This window comes from Protomyctophum parallelum (genome assembly GCF_964188405.1).
Source record: "Protomyctophum parallelum genome assembly, chromosome: 18".
Classification (NCBI taxonomy): domain Eukaryota; kingdom Metazoa; phylum Chordata; class Actinopteri; order Myctophiformes; family Myctophidae; genus Protomyctophum; species Protomyctophum parallelum.
Window position 1 is genome coordinate 32,715,280 of NC_139716.1, and position 17,005 is coordinate 32,732,284.

General features: G+C 41.6%; 1 protein-coding gene across 1 annotated transcript; it reads left to right on the forward strand.

Moving 5' to 3' along the window:
- The first annotated feature begins 3,665 nt into the window (after nt 1-3,665).
- LOC310875901 (RING finger protein 175-like) lies at nt 3,666-15,972 on the forward strand. The gene is made up of 9 exons (XM_083789334.1): nt 3,666-3,767; nt 4,307-4,344; nt 4,924-5,065; nt 7,670-7,824; nt 8,182-8,289; nt 9,037-9,157; nt 9,795-9,928; nt 11,491-11,592; nt 12,080-15,972. The coding sequence occupies exons 1-9, from the start codon at nt 3,732-3,734 to the stop codon at nt 12,198-12,200; spliced, it is 957 nt and encodes a 318-aa protein (XP_083645460.1). The 5' UTR covers nt 3,666-3,731; the 3' UTR covers nt 12,201-15,972.
- The last annotated feature ends 1,033 nt before the right edge of the window (nt 15,973-17,005 follow it).

The window sequence follows — 17,005 nt, forward strand, 5'->3', positions numbered from 1 at the left end:
GTGTGTGTGTGTGCACGAGCGCATGCACGAGTGTGTTTCTTTGGTGTAGAGTCACTATTACCCTATTGGTCTGAATATAAGACTATGTTTGTTTGTTTTTTCAAATGGAAATATCCTAAAAAAAAACTGGGTCGTAGTAATCAGGAACTAGACTATTTGACATTCAATGTTCTTTTCCACAAATTAGTCTGAAAAAATGGGGTCGTCTTATATTCGGCACAATACGGCAGATGCTGTCCAGATCAATGGGAGTGAGAGTTTTCACTGTTTCTTTGTTTAAGGCAAAGTCTCCTGTTTGTCTCTCTCTCTCTCACACACACACGCACACACACACGCACGCATGATGTAAATGTTCATAATGTGGGCTGGTATCTTAAATCTATTGTGGACCAAAAATTGACCCGTAATGGTCCATTTGGTTCCATTTGAACACTCTCAGAGTTACAGGCCTGTTGTGGTCATTCAGGGATATCTATTGATGTGTTATGGTATTATTATTGTCCACTCATGTCCGTGGTAAAAATGGAATGTTGACAAAAATGTCCGCCACAAGCCATGGCGATGACCCCATGTATTGACATTGTGTGCATGTCTTTGTGTGCTTATAGTTTTCGGGGTCCGGAGAAGGTGTCCAAATGGATGGTCTCATTTCAACCATCGCTGTTTCCGTTTTGTCAGAGGTGGAGTGGATTGGATTACCGGGGAGGTAATTAGAATGAACAGTTGTTGAAATGCATACTTTTACTTAAGAACAAAATCTGAGTAGTTCATGTTAATGAAACGGGATAATATAAGGCCCATAAAATAAAGTACAAATATAACTACGGTTTTACTATAGGCTAATAAAAGTGTAAGTTCACACTTCACATGACCCTAGGGTTTCTTTTACAGTAACTTGCTGTTCCATTGAAACTGGAACATGAAAACTTGCTAAAATTTGTTTAGGCTAAAATTTCATTTATTTAAGATAAATACAATATATTTGATGTTGACAGAAAAAAGGAAAAGACCAATTAGTACTGTATATAGCTCCAGGGGACTCGAGTCAACTAAGTATATATGTAGGGTTTAAGTGGTTAAGCCCTACAGTATAGCCTATACTTTGTTGATAGATCAAATAGTGAAAATATCCAAATGCACGCTTACAACATTGAGCTTGTAGAGCTTGTAATGTTTACCTATTAAAACATACCCAGAATACTGAGAACAGAGGTGCTAGCTAGGGTTCATATGGTTAATGATTGTTTTATTATTTCTTATTTGATCAATATATTTATTGCATTTTTCTTTCTTTTTTCACAACACAAAAAAAACATGAAATCAGACAATACAATCACTTAAAATGACAAAACAAAAGACATACAGTATACATAAATACAAGTCCTTATGGCCACAATACCAAACAACATGCAGAGAATACAATTATCCAGCCGTTAGATGAGGTAAATCCTCCCCATATCTTTTCAGCTCTTGTACATTCTTTATACTCTTATTATACTATTTTTTTTTTATGTCCATCTATCGATCCATTCTCTGACATGAAAGGTTATTTATTCCCTTCTCTTCTCTTTACCTTCTCCAGAGATTCTGTTTGTCCAAGGGTGGAAACCTAGCATCAATACGCAGTAAAGATGAGCACGCATTCATTCAGGAACTAGTAAGAAAAGCAACTGGCACAGATTCTGGCACAGCTTCAACGTGGGTTGGAGGCCATGACGCAGCAAAGGTATATGAACCAACCATTAGAGGGTATGCGCATGCATAAAGCGAATGGCAATGTGAGTGGCAAAGTTAATTTAATGTTGTTTAAAGTCATTAAAGTCAAGGGGGAGGTAGCATTAAGCATTTTTGATTGGGTGGGCAGCATTTTATGAGACATTTAGACATACCTCAACACCATCACTCTGTTTGCCATCAAGAGAGAGTATACCAGTAATCAGTTCCAATTATATTCTTTCATGTAGGAGGGTTTATGGTTGTGGACCGATGGTACCCCGATGGTCTTTAAAGACTGGAGCAAGGGAAACCCTAATGATGGAGGACGTATGCACAACCAGGATTGTATGGCTATTAACTACGGAGGTAAGTCACAACATGTTGAATTAACCATATGGGGAAAGAGGGAGAACTTACCTTACCTACAGTATATTTTAAATATATACATTGGCATGGTACGCTGCAGAGCAGACAGCACAACGCAAAGATTTATTGTAAAGTAACTTCATCTGTCTGACATTTTTAATGCTTTCTGTCTACATAGGTGAACACCTTTGGGACGACGACAACTGTGAAGCAAGAAAACCATTTGTCTGTGCTAAAACCATCTAACTAACAGTGGTTTTCAACCCTTTTCACATCAAGGCCCATTATTTATTCTTCATTTGAGCCACGGACCACCGTTTGATGAGATTTAGCCTTGCAGACCAAAAACTAAAGTATATGTCCATCACATTTTCATGCTGTATTGATGTTGGTACCATTAGGAGAGATAACAGGCAAACATTGATCACAATAACAATTCTTCTACATTCTCGAATTAAGTAATGCAGATGTTTAACAATGATTTAACTCTTGAGAGTGCAAATTGAAACCGTTCATTTGGTTACCAACTCCATCATATGGTGGGGACCACCTGGAACCCCCTCAAGGACCACTGGTGGTCCCTGGACCACTGGTTGAAAACCACTGATCTAACTGAACAAGTGACCCTTATAGGTCTTGTGCCGATAATAAAAGAAACAGGGATGGAATGAGGGGTTAAGCTTCACTTAAACACAACATGCCTTTATTTGAACCAATGAAAGGCCAAATAAATCATTACTGAAAGTCTGTGTGATTCGGTGTGTATATTGTACCTACCAGCGGTGGAACCTACCGCCTACTTGAGTACTATCCCAAGCGTCTCCCAATATCGTATGGAACAGTAACATGCCATTGGTCCGACCTCCCGTTTGTCCAACCTCCCATGCTATTCTCAATCTATTCGATGCATATTTGCGACTGTATAGGTCGCAGTTTACTATGAAAACCTGCAAAACCTGTCAGACTGTCCATCACGCTAAAACATCAGTCAGTCCGTCACGCCTCGTGACACACTCCATATATGGCCAATACAGAATTAATTTCATACGTTGATCTGACCTCATCAAACCCAGTATGTACACTCAAGACACTGCCCCCACTGCCACCCTTAGATCTCCATGAAGCTGACCTGTTCTGACATGTTGATCTGACCTCATCAAACCCTGTACATTCAAGACACACAATAGCAAATAGATGTCAATGCTTACTACCTCAAGGTGGACAAAGCCTAGCTGTTTAGTACTAGTCTCATTGGTGGAAAAATCACTCTATTTTAAGTATCAATACCGCAATGTAGAATTAGAAATATACTTAAAAGTAAAAGTCTGGAATACTGGTGCATTGGTTGGAACACGCACACTGTCAGAGTTAAATTAACAATGATGATTTTACTTTACAGTGTACAGATTGGGGTCCCAGAGATCAAAAACATAGGCATGACCCCAAATGGGGACATCAAAATGTTTCAGGTGGTGCGTGGTGGCGGTATGCACCTGAAAGCAGTGGTTGAAGCCCGCCATTAAATCAAAAGAAGAAGAAATAGAAGCAAAAGAAGAAGAAGAATGAAAGTCCCTTTCGGCTCCCGTCGTCCTGTGCAAACGCGGCGCTGTTAGCCGAACAGGCTAGCTGTTGTTAGCCGATAAACAGCCATGGCAGCAGGTGACAGTGTGCAAGTACAACCACAGGTAGGTGGTAGTTATTATCCGGTTCGTTACCATTACATGGCGACATATTGTATGGAATTGTAAAGTTGTATTGCTCATCATAATACGGTAACAGATGTGACAGCTGATATGGTATTAATTGAATTGTCAGGAAGGAAAGCCTGAACTATAGTTGACGTGTTGCTGTTAAAGCTGTCAGATGACGTTTCCACTGTACTTTACGTGCCACAGTTTAATCCACAGATTTGCCCGGTTTAAAGCCTGTTGGCAGACCTTGTATTGAACTGTACTTTCCAAACTGTTAATAAAATATTCAATCACAATCAATCATCTTAACCTCGACCTGTTGTCTCCCTGTCTGCCCTAACGCTAAACTCTTTATTTATGTTTGTCTTCTCTCTCTCTCTCTCTCTCTCTCTCTCTCTCTCTCTCTCTCTCTCTCTCATATATATTCCCTTCTCGCCCACTATGCCTTTATTCTTGTTCAATACCTATATATCAATCCATGTATATCTCGTTCTATCTCTACACACTCTCTCTCTCTTTTCTTCTCTCTGTAGGACGATCTCCTGAAAATGACACACAGGGAGAGCTGGAAGTAAGTTTGAGAGAGAGAGAGTGACAGACTGTGTGTGTGTGTGTGTGTGTGTGTGTGTGGAGGGGACTCATGCTCCCTGTCCTGCCCTCTTCAGTCCCTGCAGCAGTGTTGATTTCGTCGACTAATACTCTTGACAAAAAATGTTTGACTACTTTTTTTCACTGACAAACTAAGCTATGATGACTAAATATATTGGCAATTCCGTCAACAAATAAAAACTAGACAAATGTTAGGAAGGGACTAGTGGACAAAATGAGATCCGGTATAAGTCATGCATGCTGAAAATAGAAGATCTACAAGCTCACAACAACGCGTCGCAGTGCTTGTAGATCGGCGTGTAAAATCATTACGACGGCATCAAGGCCCACCAAAATACATTTTAGTCGACTAAATCAACTGTAGATTTAGTCGACTAAAATCTCATGATATTTAGTCTACTAAACGTAGACTAAAACACTAAAGCATTTCAGCTGACTAGAATGTGACTAAAAACTAGATGAAAACTATTCAAGAGACTGACTAAAACAAAACAAAAAAATTATAATAATCTTGCTGTAAAAATCAACACTTGCCTTGCAGGGTCAGCCATGAGCGCCTCCACGTCATGCACCGCGGCCACGAGGCCATGCACGCCGAGATGATCATGATCCTCATCGCCACGCTGGTGGTCGCCCAGCTCGTCCTGGTGCAGTGGAAACAGCGCCACCACCGCTCCTACAACGTGAGTATACTAGCCTTGGATCCATAACCATAGAAGCAAGCAGATCATTAAATTGCATTGGACTATAATACTCAGTCTTATTTATATTGGGATTTGAGGCAGCTCGCTCCCGTGTCAGTCTGTGTCGCTTGCGTCTGTCTTGTGCAGTGCTGCTAGTCTCATGCTGCTCGTCGAGTCGTCGGTGTGCACGACATGCGCATTTTCAATGAAAAAACAGTATTCAAAGTGAGACTTATTTTCTGTGACGTTGGAATCTTTTTGTAACCACCGCTTGGAAATGAATCTTCCACACCGAAGTTCCGGACTAATATCTGCACAGTGATAGTAGTCTGGCCTGACAGGTGAACAATGTGATTAAGCAAGGACAGGTGGGAGGAAGCCGTTAACCACATGAACCCTATTTTTCTGGGGGCGAACATTAGGCAAAGCAGATCTACTTAACACGCTTCCTTCCATTGCCGTAGATCTGCGTCAATTAATAAATACCACACTTGGCGCCAATAACGTAGCTCTACGGCTAGCTCTTGCTAGCTGATGTTCTCAACACTGGAGTGCGCCATCTTGAATTGCGCACGCATCTGCGCCCACTCTTATCTGTTTCTTTCAATCGCCTTTATCTCCAAATACTTGTCCCAGATGGCATTTCTGGCCAAAATGAGGTCTATTCCACAGCCCATAGCCAATGCAGTGATGGTCGCGATGACGCTTTCTCGCCTGGAAGTGGATGCGACAATACACAGTAGTAGTAACATTTGTATCATCCGGTCGCAGGTTTTGGTTCTTCAAAATAAGAGTTGAACGGGGGAAAATCTTGGCGTGAATTACATCGATTAGGTACTGTAATCGGGTAATTGCAACAACCGCCGAACATTCCACGATTCTGCCAGGGCATGGGCCATGAATTTGCTCAATATTGACTTATGTCATATCCAAACAGCGCTATCTAAGTGATTTAATAATAACTACTACCCACAAATGGGTTTATTCAATACTCCCATGTACAAACTGTAGTCACTGCTGATCCCTTGCCTTGCAGAATAGCTGACCCCTAGCATTGGTCTCGAGGAGTATGTAGACAACCACGACTCAGACGATATACAGGTAGTAGAGTCACCAGTCATTTCATTTCACCCGACATTTTTATTCTACAGTACAAATCATTCACATTTTCCTCCTGTCCTCAGCACTCCCTCACTCCTTAACCAACAGCACCATCTAGTGGCTGGATTTCCTACCTGTCCCCATGGCCACCTAATTCTTCTGCCTACACATAATTTGTCACCTCCTAGATGAGAATCATTTTGGGTCGCACCATATAACATTACGTTTGCCAATAACGAAACTGTATCAGGAAACATGTAAATAATACAAATGTCATTGCGACCAAAGGTCACAGTTAACTTTGGAATCGTGCGTTTTTTGTCCGTCAGTCACTCAAAATCCCCATATATGGGGAAAGACCCCATATATTGTGCCCAGGTCTCGTGACATCACTATGACATCATCCGGGATGATAGTAAATCAGGGATAATAGTAAATGCGACGTGCTGTCGCAATTTAGCCCATATATGGAGATCCCTGATGTCATCAACATTATTATATGGACATATGTCAGAACCTTCTGACATTCCATATGTTGATCTTTCCCAACCCATCCTCCTTCTTCTGTGTCTCCCTTTTGACTGATACCTGTCTATTTAAACTCTAGACGGGCCTGCCCTAGAGTTATTTGTGCAGCCGCGCCCGGCAGCCTTGTGAAAACTAGAGTTCTCAACAGGCCCGAAAATGTATTCCCGGCCTTACCTGGGCCCTCATCAAACCCTGTACACTCAAGACACTGCCCCTGCTGCCACCCTTTTCCATTTACGGAGCTGACCCGTTCTGACATTCCATATGTTGATCGGACCTCATCAAACCCGGTACAATAAAGAATTATGGCCAGTGCACGCGACCTTACTGGTAATGTAAGGCTGCGTATGTGGATTCTGGCCACAGTGACGCGTAGCGATTTGAACGTGTGCTGCTGAGATCATGTGATTTGCTGTCAAATGCGGTGGTCCGCCATCTTGTCTGCAGTCTCTCCAATGAATTCCTCAGTGCAGAAAACACAGACGCACAGAATTGGGAAAACGTATGTCACACATTACATGGAAGTGCATGGAATTTTGAGATTGATAGATGGTTTGTGAACATAGTGTACTCTGATAAATGGTCTGCATTTCTGTAGCCTCACTATCCAAAGTGCTTAAACCCATTTAGACCTGAGGCAAATATTTATTTGAAAATTACAAAATATTGATTACCAGCTGGCTTATTATATCTGCAGAATTGTGCTATGAAATGTAAATATCTGTGTTTGCGTGTATTTGTGTGTGTGTGTGTGGAAACAAATTAGAGCACTGCAGAAAGCCAAAAGTAATACAGTAGTACACATCCACACGCAAGGAACCTGCTCAGTGGTTCAGTGTCTTGCTAAAGGCCGGCATAGACGGTGGAAACTCGCAAATCGGTGCCATAGGGTCCGACCAGTGTTTTTTGCATGTGTTAATTTAACCGTGTGTGTGTGTGTGTGTGCGGCCGTGCGTGCACGTTCTCTCCATCCAGATGGTGACTCTACTCCAGATGTGGGTGGTTCCTCTGTACTTCACCATCAAGCTGTACTGGTGGAGGTTTCTGTCCATGTGGGGCGTGTTCTCCGTCATCACCAGCTACGTCATCTTCAGAGCCACGCGCAAGCCGCTGTCCGGCCGCACGCCCCGGTACAGTACCACCATGTGCTCACATGCTGTCATAATTACAAGTTTAACCCATTCTGGGTGGGAACCCCTTTTGGTGTTAGCATTATGTCATGCTTTAGCTATTGAAAAATAGCAGATCTACAAGCTCATAGCTATTTTTGAAAAATCGAAGAACGACTGACATAGAAACAAGACATTTTTAGAATCTGATCTCAGGTCAAAATCGGTTAAGCAGATGATTAACCCATTTCAGACCGAGGCTGATTCTAAAAAAATAATCTTCTAAATCTTAAAAGTAGATTGTTAAAATTATTTGGTTAACTGTGTGTGTGTGTGTGTGTGTGTGTGTGTGTGTGTGTGTGTGTGTGTGTGTTTCAGGATGGTGTATAAGTGGTTCCTATTGATCTATAAGCTGAGCTATGCGGTGGGGGTTCTGGGCTACCTGGCCATCATGTTCACCATGTTTGGCTTCAACGTCTTCTTCAGGTGAGGACAGACACGGTCTCCGGTTGCACGACGCCTCATGCATTTCAAGTGTAGGCCGGAGGAAAGTGGAGAGCCAAGATGGAGGACTTTCTGTTTCGCCGTCGCATTGTTCTCCCAAACATAATGTGCAGTAATAAACGGTATCTATTTTTACATTTGAGAGATTTCCATGCCCACATTGTTGTCGACACATTTTTGTCCACACAGAGGAATGTGAGCAGCACCCCCGTTCCACCATTACTAAGTCTGTGTACCATGTAATAAAGTTTATTTCTCTTCAGAAGCGTTAATATTATAACCGTGACGCAGCATAACATCAGAAGTGAGCCCAGAACATCTGCGAAAAAAAGAGTTTGAAGACGGCACTGAAACAGGAAGTGGATGGTGGGCAAATCACAAACGATTGGCTACGGCTACGCCCGTTCATGTGACACGCACGTTGCACAACTCAGTTCACACGGGTGTGATTTATGGGTGTGATTTTTAAATAACGGATGTACAACCTCACAATGTGTCACTGTGAGCTTGTAGATCAGCTATTTTCATTTGTGCTTGTTTTCATAGACCTGGCCACTTGTTTCTCTTGCAAAACTGGCAACACAGCAAGAGAAAGAGGAACTTATGCAAACACAAACGCAATGCACTATGGGCTGTAAGAAAAAGGTGAATATTATTATCTCTCTCGCTCCTCTCTCTCTCCCTTTCTTGTATTCTCTCTGTCTCTCTCATATCTCTCTCATATCTCAGGATCAAAGCAGAGGATTCTATGGATGTTGGAGTGATCATGCTGTTCTATGGTCTGTATTATGGCGTGATGGGGAGAGACTTCGCGGAGATCTGCTCAGACTACATGGCTTCCACAATCGGGGTAAAAATCAAACGAGTCTCGACTCACAAAGTTATCAGTCTGTGTCACTTGGAATGTATGTGTGTACTGTACATACTGTATGGACGGGCGCATAAGCGAATCTCTGAGTGTGCAGGAGTACGCATGTATACAGTATGTGTGTATGTATACGCATATCTGCATGTATGTCTTTGTGAGAGGTTCTGTGTTTCCGCAAGCACATGGAGAGGGCTCTGACTTATCTATTTGAAATTAATGTTAAATTATTCATATCCAGGTCTTTGATTGATTGAATGAAGAAATGTCAACGATGAAGGGGGTCATTATAAGGAGGTGGGGGGTAGTCACTTGACTAAGGGGTCAATGAACACAAAGCATCTAATGCTTAATTTATACACTACCAGGCCCTTTTTTCTGTGAGTGAATTATAATTCTGAGTCAAATTGGTGCTTGCTTCATTGTTGACATCATAATCGATGTGCTGCCTAGGATCTATTATTCTGGTATTTGACTGGCACTGACCTCACGATCCCGCTTAGTGTAACAGGAGGGATTGTGTTAATTTTTCATGCAGCGAACGGGTCTTTCTGCCAGTTATCCTAGCTTTTGGACTTGAATCGGATTTGATGGGAGAACTGCGTTGGTATTTTTCTTGCAGTACTACAACGTGGGAGGCATGCCCAGCAGAAGCCTGTCGGACGACATCTGTGCGGTGTGCGGTCAGCGGATTCTGGTGGACGTCGATGAAGAGGGAATCCTCGAGGACACCTACCAGCTCTCCTGCAACCACATGTATCCTACTTTACTACAATTCATGGATCACTCGAAAAAGTTAAAGACCGTAGGGAAATGAAAAATACCCTCCAGGTTATGGAACGTAGCTCCGCTGCATGTGTGCGACATGTGAGTTGAGATTGTTTAGATATGTCACACAGAGACGGGCAGCAAAGCTCGTGGCTTATTTCTAACTTATGTTTTCAGATGCATATTTTAGCATGCTGATTAAGTTTAAAATGAGTAATACTATTACACTGTCTGAATGTCATCTTGAATGAGAGTATAGACTGAGTAGTTCTGTAATCAGCTGTGTTGGAGTTGCATGCAGCAATGGGAATAAAACAGGTGAATGAAATTAAGCTTAATATTTATTCATGCAGGTCTCGATAAATCACCACATCACGTTTTTGTTCAAATTAAGTAATTAACGGCTTAATGTTTTTGTTTGTAGTGTACTACTAAAAGATAATGGAAGTAAATTCATCTGTTATTTTGGATTATTAGAAACTAGAAAGCACTTTGTTTATTAGTCTCATAGAGAGAGTGACATTTGTTCAAATCATCAGGTACCTAGAGAATTTACGCCCCTACTCTTTAATCAGTGTGTAGTAGGAGATATAGCCAGGGTTCCCACAATCATGAAATTCTTGTAAATATATTGAAATGAGTTCAGAAATCAGTTTTCCAGGCCTGGGAAAAGGTTTGGAATTAAATCAAATACTTAACTTAAGAAACATTTGTTAAAAAGGTGTTGGAACCCTTTTTGACATCATGACACAACACACTGATCCTAAGCCATGTTTAGGACCTGTGTAGTGTGATTATGGGGTTGATGTAGTACCTGGTCTAACCACCAGATGTCGTCCTTACATTTCAGTTCTTTGGCCTACTGGCAGAGTGCTGTCCTATGGTTTGTGAGATTATCTCTGTACACAAAAATAGACTATCTATCTAATCCCTTTTATAGACTGCTAGACACCCGCAGTGCCACCCCGTAAACAAAAACACATGCCGCCTGCCTAAGCCAATGGGAGTTTGACCCAATACTCTGAAACACCGCCTAAACCAATGGGAGTCTGACCTCACCCTAACCTCCCACGGGCAGCACACCTAAACCTAACCTTAACCCTCTCCCAACCCTTAACGCACCCCTCACCAACCTTAATCCGGTCATTTTAACGCACCCCTCACCATCTTAATCCGGTCGTCTTAATGCACCCCTCACCAACCTTAGTCCGGTCGTCTTAACGCACCCCTCACCAAGCTTATGTCTAACCAGTGACTACTCTAAACTAAGTATGCACCCCATGATTGCCTGCCTCCTAAACTATGACACACACACAGAGGAAGGGCTGCTTTCAACCAACACCCATACACACACACCGCAGCAGAGCACGGCTAATGTTATGGCTTATGACCTAACTGGAGAGCAGGAAAGATGCACAACGGAGACAGCGTTTGTTTCACCTGACAAATATGACTGTAATATGTCTTGTTTCATTGTGTGTTACTAGGTGACCATATTTATTTCACAGTGGTTGTCATGCCTTAACCTTTGCCCCCCCCCGGGCCCTCAGATTCCATGAGTTCTGTATCCGTGGTTGGTGCATTGTGGGTAAGAAGCAGACGTGTCCCTACTGCAACGAGAAGGTTGACTTGAAGAGGATGATGAACAACCCGTATCCTTTTCATTCAACATTTAGCATCGGCTCATGTCATGAATGCAGGTTTAACCCATAAGACCTGAGGCCAATTCTACAAACACCTTCTAAAACGAATATTTTTGATTGTGTGTGTGTGTGTGTGTCTGATTTTCGCCGGACCGTTGAGTGATTTCCACCGAGCGCTGCAAAACGCCGCTACTCAATGTTTTGCCACTCGGTCTAGCCCATTAAGCCCATTAACCATTTTTGCTACTGTCTTTTATATCAAAACCGTGGGGTAGAGTTCTTGACGGGTCCAAAAAAATGGTTCCGAAATCCGAAATGAATCTGTCCTCTCCTTCTGCAATGTACTCCTTGTTGATTTGCGCATGCGCACAGCCTTCACCTTTTGCGGCTCCAAAAGAATGGCTCGTATCTCCTAATCTAGGGAACTCTCCATGGTTTTGACGAAAAGAACAATGCTATAAGTGACGGTGTTCTCCTTAATGCATTCCCCCTCCAGTTGGGAGAAGACACATGTTCTGTATGGACAGCTGCTGGACTGGCTCAGATACCTGGTTGCCTGGCAACCCATCATCATAGGAATCGTCCACGGAATCAACTTCTCCCTGGGCCTAGAATAGAGCCCTGCAGAACACCCGTGCGATGTCGCAGGGCGTCCCAGGAACACGTGGAACCCCGTGACAAGGTTTGACAGGAAAATGTTGGCCCTCTAGGCTAGCGCTACCAGGTGTCGATGCTTCATTTGTTTTTAGCTTTTTCTTTTGCATACATTGAGGATTTACAAGCTATGTCTGGAGGAAGAATACCTTAATGGTGTACACGGGATGGTGCCAATATATTTTTTTAAACGGATCTGCTTTGTAAAATTGTGATGCAAGTTCCAAGAGTATGTAAAAAGAGGACATGGCGGTTGCCATGGAATTTGTTGTGCACCTTGCCTCTGGTGTGGGCCTAGTTTGGCCAAAAATACAACTTTACACATTGTTATGTAATGGGGCAGATTGCAGGATGAACCGTACTGATTTTGTTGATCTGATGGCCTTCCCTACAGCACCTTATACACTGGTTATGCCGTATTCCCTAGCAGCTAGTGATGAAGGGTTAGTGCTAAATGATCTTTTTTTTCTTCGCGGACTAAATGCTGCGTTAAAGCTACAAAGCGAACAGGCGGGGTCAGCTACACCGTCACAGAGACATGATTATGAATCCCACCTCAGCTCTAGGATAGACCCGTCTGATTGGCTCCCGTGCAGGCATGGTTTTGCTGAGGTTAGGTTTAGGTATAGCTTTTCTGAGGTTAGGGTTAGGTTTAGGCATAGTTTTACTGAGGTTAGGTTTAGGGTTAGCTTTTACTCAGGTTAGTTAGGTTTAGGCATAGTTGGAAAAAAAACAAGAACTGTCAATCACAGCGACTACTGGCCAATCACAGCGGCGTTTACCTAAAGCTGCGGTGGGGTCCATAACGCATCGCAGTGTTGCTCAACATCCTTGTTTGACGTCGTCAAGTGTGCGTCTGTGTGTGGCGCCGACAAGTGAGAACATTATTAAGGCTTGGGTTAAAAAGAACAAGGGAATTGCAGGTGAGAAAAGTCATATCTCTCCCCATTACAAGCAGCAATTGTGTGCAGACTGAAAGAAGGCTTGTGTAAAGGGTGAAACTTATGATTAAGTGTGACGTTGGAGTGCTGATTCTTTTTGTTGCTGCCTTTTTTAGTTTATTTTTTAGTTCTTGTGGGCATCTTCAAGTCGTCGGGTTGTAGCCTGTGGCTTTGTTGCCACTAACGTGAACACAGCATAATGATGGCAATGTCTGTCAGTTCAAACAAACCACTTTGTTCTGGCTGGCTGTGATGAGCAGCATTGCCTCTGGGGGGCGCTTAGCAGGGCTTTTACCTTTTAGACGCTAAAGGGCCACCTACACCTAGAATAACAACTATGAGGACAATGACGTGAACATTGACGCTGATAAACAATACCGTTCTGTGAATAGTTTGTACCAGAGCCATAGAGTAAGACAGAGTTACGACAACTCCGTTCACTTTATGGGGCCAGTCCAATCTGTTCTACATTGACTTCTATTGGCGAAAAGCATTGCGAACAGTGACAAAGTCAGAATGCACTGGACTCGGGCAACAGCCCAGCTTTAATGATCTTAAATCCCTTTATTTTAGATAGTTTCTTTTTGTAATAGTGGTACAACATAAACATTACAGAGACTTTAGTTGTCACTATACAATACTTTAAAGCAGTTGTTTAAAGCACATGCCTAAAATAGCTCTTATTTGCGCCGCCCTCGTTGAAAACATTGTATTTCAAACTCCAGCTGGTCACCGTCCATTTTTACTTATAGTTATCGTTCCTGGTGTGGATGGTCCTTTAGGGTTTTGTTTTGCAAATCATATCATATTTATTGCTATCAGGTTTTTTTTTAATATCATCTGAAGACCATGTTATGTAAGTGTGTTTACAAACTAGAATTGGCTAAAAACAATTCTTCACATGTTATTTAATATATTTAGTTTTATTTACATATTTGATTTTGTTCATAGAAGAGAAAAATCTGGACATAAAAGATGTTTTTTGTAACTTGTTTTAATAGTTTACATTTTGTTATTGACACTCCACATGTTTTCATCTGATTTTATGAAAAAGCCTTGTTATTCACTCCAGAGTATCGCACACGTGCGTATATGTGCGATTGTGTTAAATTTAAGTCACATGACTACATAAATTCATAGTTTGCTTTCTGAAGAGCTTTGTTAAGCTTTAGCATTATTTTTGTTTCGTGACAGTATTAATGAGGGAAATAGAATGGAGCACAAGCTGGGACCTGCACATGCTATGGCCATTATCTAGTGTTTGCTATCATAAAATGCTCCTAAGCCATACGGTTATCCCACAATGTGTTTTCTATTTCCTCATCATTTAATGCATTAGTTTTGTCAGCTACTTGACTGACAATACAACCAGTCTGTTTGCTTTCATTTCCTCAATATTTCAGTGATGATGACAATGCTTGACGTTTTGTGCAGGAAATGGAGAGATGTCTCTCTTACAAGTTGCAGTGTGCAATTCACGAATGAATTTTGCAACAAAGAAATGTGTCGAACGGTCCATCAAATTTATCCTTTGATTCATAGGGTTGAAATTTGGAATGCACAAATCGTTTATCTTCTATCTTTTTTTTTAAAGACTTTTTTTTCTTTTTTTTTTTTTAATTTTAAGCTGAAACAATGTTTTGTGTGATTGAAGGCTGAAAAATAATATCTTTTTTTTAAAGATATTTTTGGGGGCTTTCTACCTTTATTGATTGACATATTGCTCTCCGCTGCAAACCCCGCTGCGAAACCTGTTACTCGGGAGCTCGGTGATGAAAAGCACAAGCAAAGGAAAGCTTTGCCCAGGTTGCTAATTGAGCACCAATCGTGTACTGTACTTCTCCTTTGAGCATTGTTTACTACCAATTGTTTTATGGGAAATATTTTTTATTTAAAGTCTTATAGGTTTTTACAGTAAAACTGTGGTTGACACAAGACAGCAACAAGCAACAAAGATGGTTGGGATACTCTTAAGCCTGCTTCTTTCTTCTATCTAGTCAGAATGTTCCCTATTAGACCCAATCACACAGTCTGTTATGGACTATTCAAAAAAGGCTTATTTTGCCTCATATGATGATGTGTTGACAATTTGAGCCCCATTTGCCTTGCTTTAAAATATCTCTTGTGTTGCGTTTATGATTTATACAGAGGAGTCACCATGATGCAAATTTGTCTTGGGACTTATGTTTGAGTCCTTAAAGTTTGTCAAGCTCAGCTGTCAAATTAAATTATGTTTTTTTCCAACAACAAATTAAATGCAATAAGTAAGTGTGGATGATAAATGGAAAAACGTAAACCACATATCAATAAGGCAATGTTTCCACTGTCGATTGTCTTAGGTTCTCTCACATCTCGATGTTCTGCAGTATGTTTTGGTTGTCGACAGTCGACACAAACTACAGATTTGCTTTAGTTTCAAACCATGTGATGGAAGCCTATTGTTCCCAACTGGCATCTAAAGCACTCCAATCAAATCAAATAACAAATCCTTTATTATTGCTGGGGATAGTAGTTACCGGTACTAGTTTCTCACAAAAATAGTAAACTCACACAAACCGCAAAAGACAGGAAAGTTTAACAATGACCTTCTGGCAAGATGAAACTCCTTCATGACACATTGGTACACCTGGTATAGAGTCTTGTTCTTGCTCGTTCGGAGCACAGTGGACATGGACAGTGGAAGAGAACTCTCTTAAGTGCCAAATTCTGGCAGACCACACAGTAACCTGCCATTTTGCTGTACTAGTGGAGGCTGCTGCTGGTATACCGTCTTCATATTTGAATAAATATTGTACAAAAGTCAACCAGTCAGTGTGGTTGTATTTTCAAACATGTCAGTTGTCTCGTTACTTCCTCTTCTCTCTTCCCCATGTTGTCCGGTCTCTCCATACACCTGTTCATGTGTTACATTATGGATGGGATACTTTGATGATATATTTCCACACTCGGAAACCTTATCTCCGAAATTTTAACTTTTTACTGTAAATGAATGCCTATACTTTTTTTAATTGTTATCCTGAAAAGTTAAATGCATTTAATTACACTTCCAATATATACATTGGATATAGTGTATATATTATATATCATTAAAGGTTTAGTTCAGATTTTTGGACTTAAAGGTATATTCAGTGATTTCACTTAATTCAAATATCACTTATTTTTTTGTTTTGTTGTGATAATCCTCCCTACTATAGAGTGTGCTGGCCATATAAGGAGTTCCTCCCTCTCCCCAGTTAACCCCTGGGGGTCAAAAAACCTTTTTTGACTCTCTATCCTGATTGGACGAAAGGCTGGGTCCCACAGCCAAAAACGAAACCTAAGGTTTTTTGAGTGAAATCACTGAATATACCTTTAAACCTGTAGGAGGCCCAGGCCGTAGCGTAACGGTCTGGGCACCGGACTGGTAATCCAGTCGCAGTGTGCCGCGGGTTCGACTCCCGGACCCGACACGGCCTTTACTGCATGTCATCCCCCCATCTCTCTCCCGTTTCCTGTCAGCCTACTGTCTGTCCCTTCAAAAATCAATAAAAGGCGTAAGCCGCAAAAAAATATCTTAAAAAAAAAAAAAAAACCTGTAGGAAATAATTGCCATATAGTGGTTGCAAATTAGTTAATTCATTGCCTGAGTGTAGTTCTGGTCATTTGGTGGGACACATTCACATGCCTAAAATAGGTCTTATTTGCGCTGCCCTCGTTGGAACAATGTATTTCAAACTCTAGCTTGTCACTCCAGGCAGCATGAACGGCGCTCAAGCGCTCAGTTTTCTGCCCCCTCAATGTTGTAACTCTGTCTTACTCTATGGCTCTGGGTCCTTTAACAACTTAAA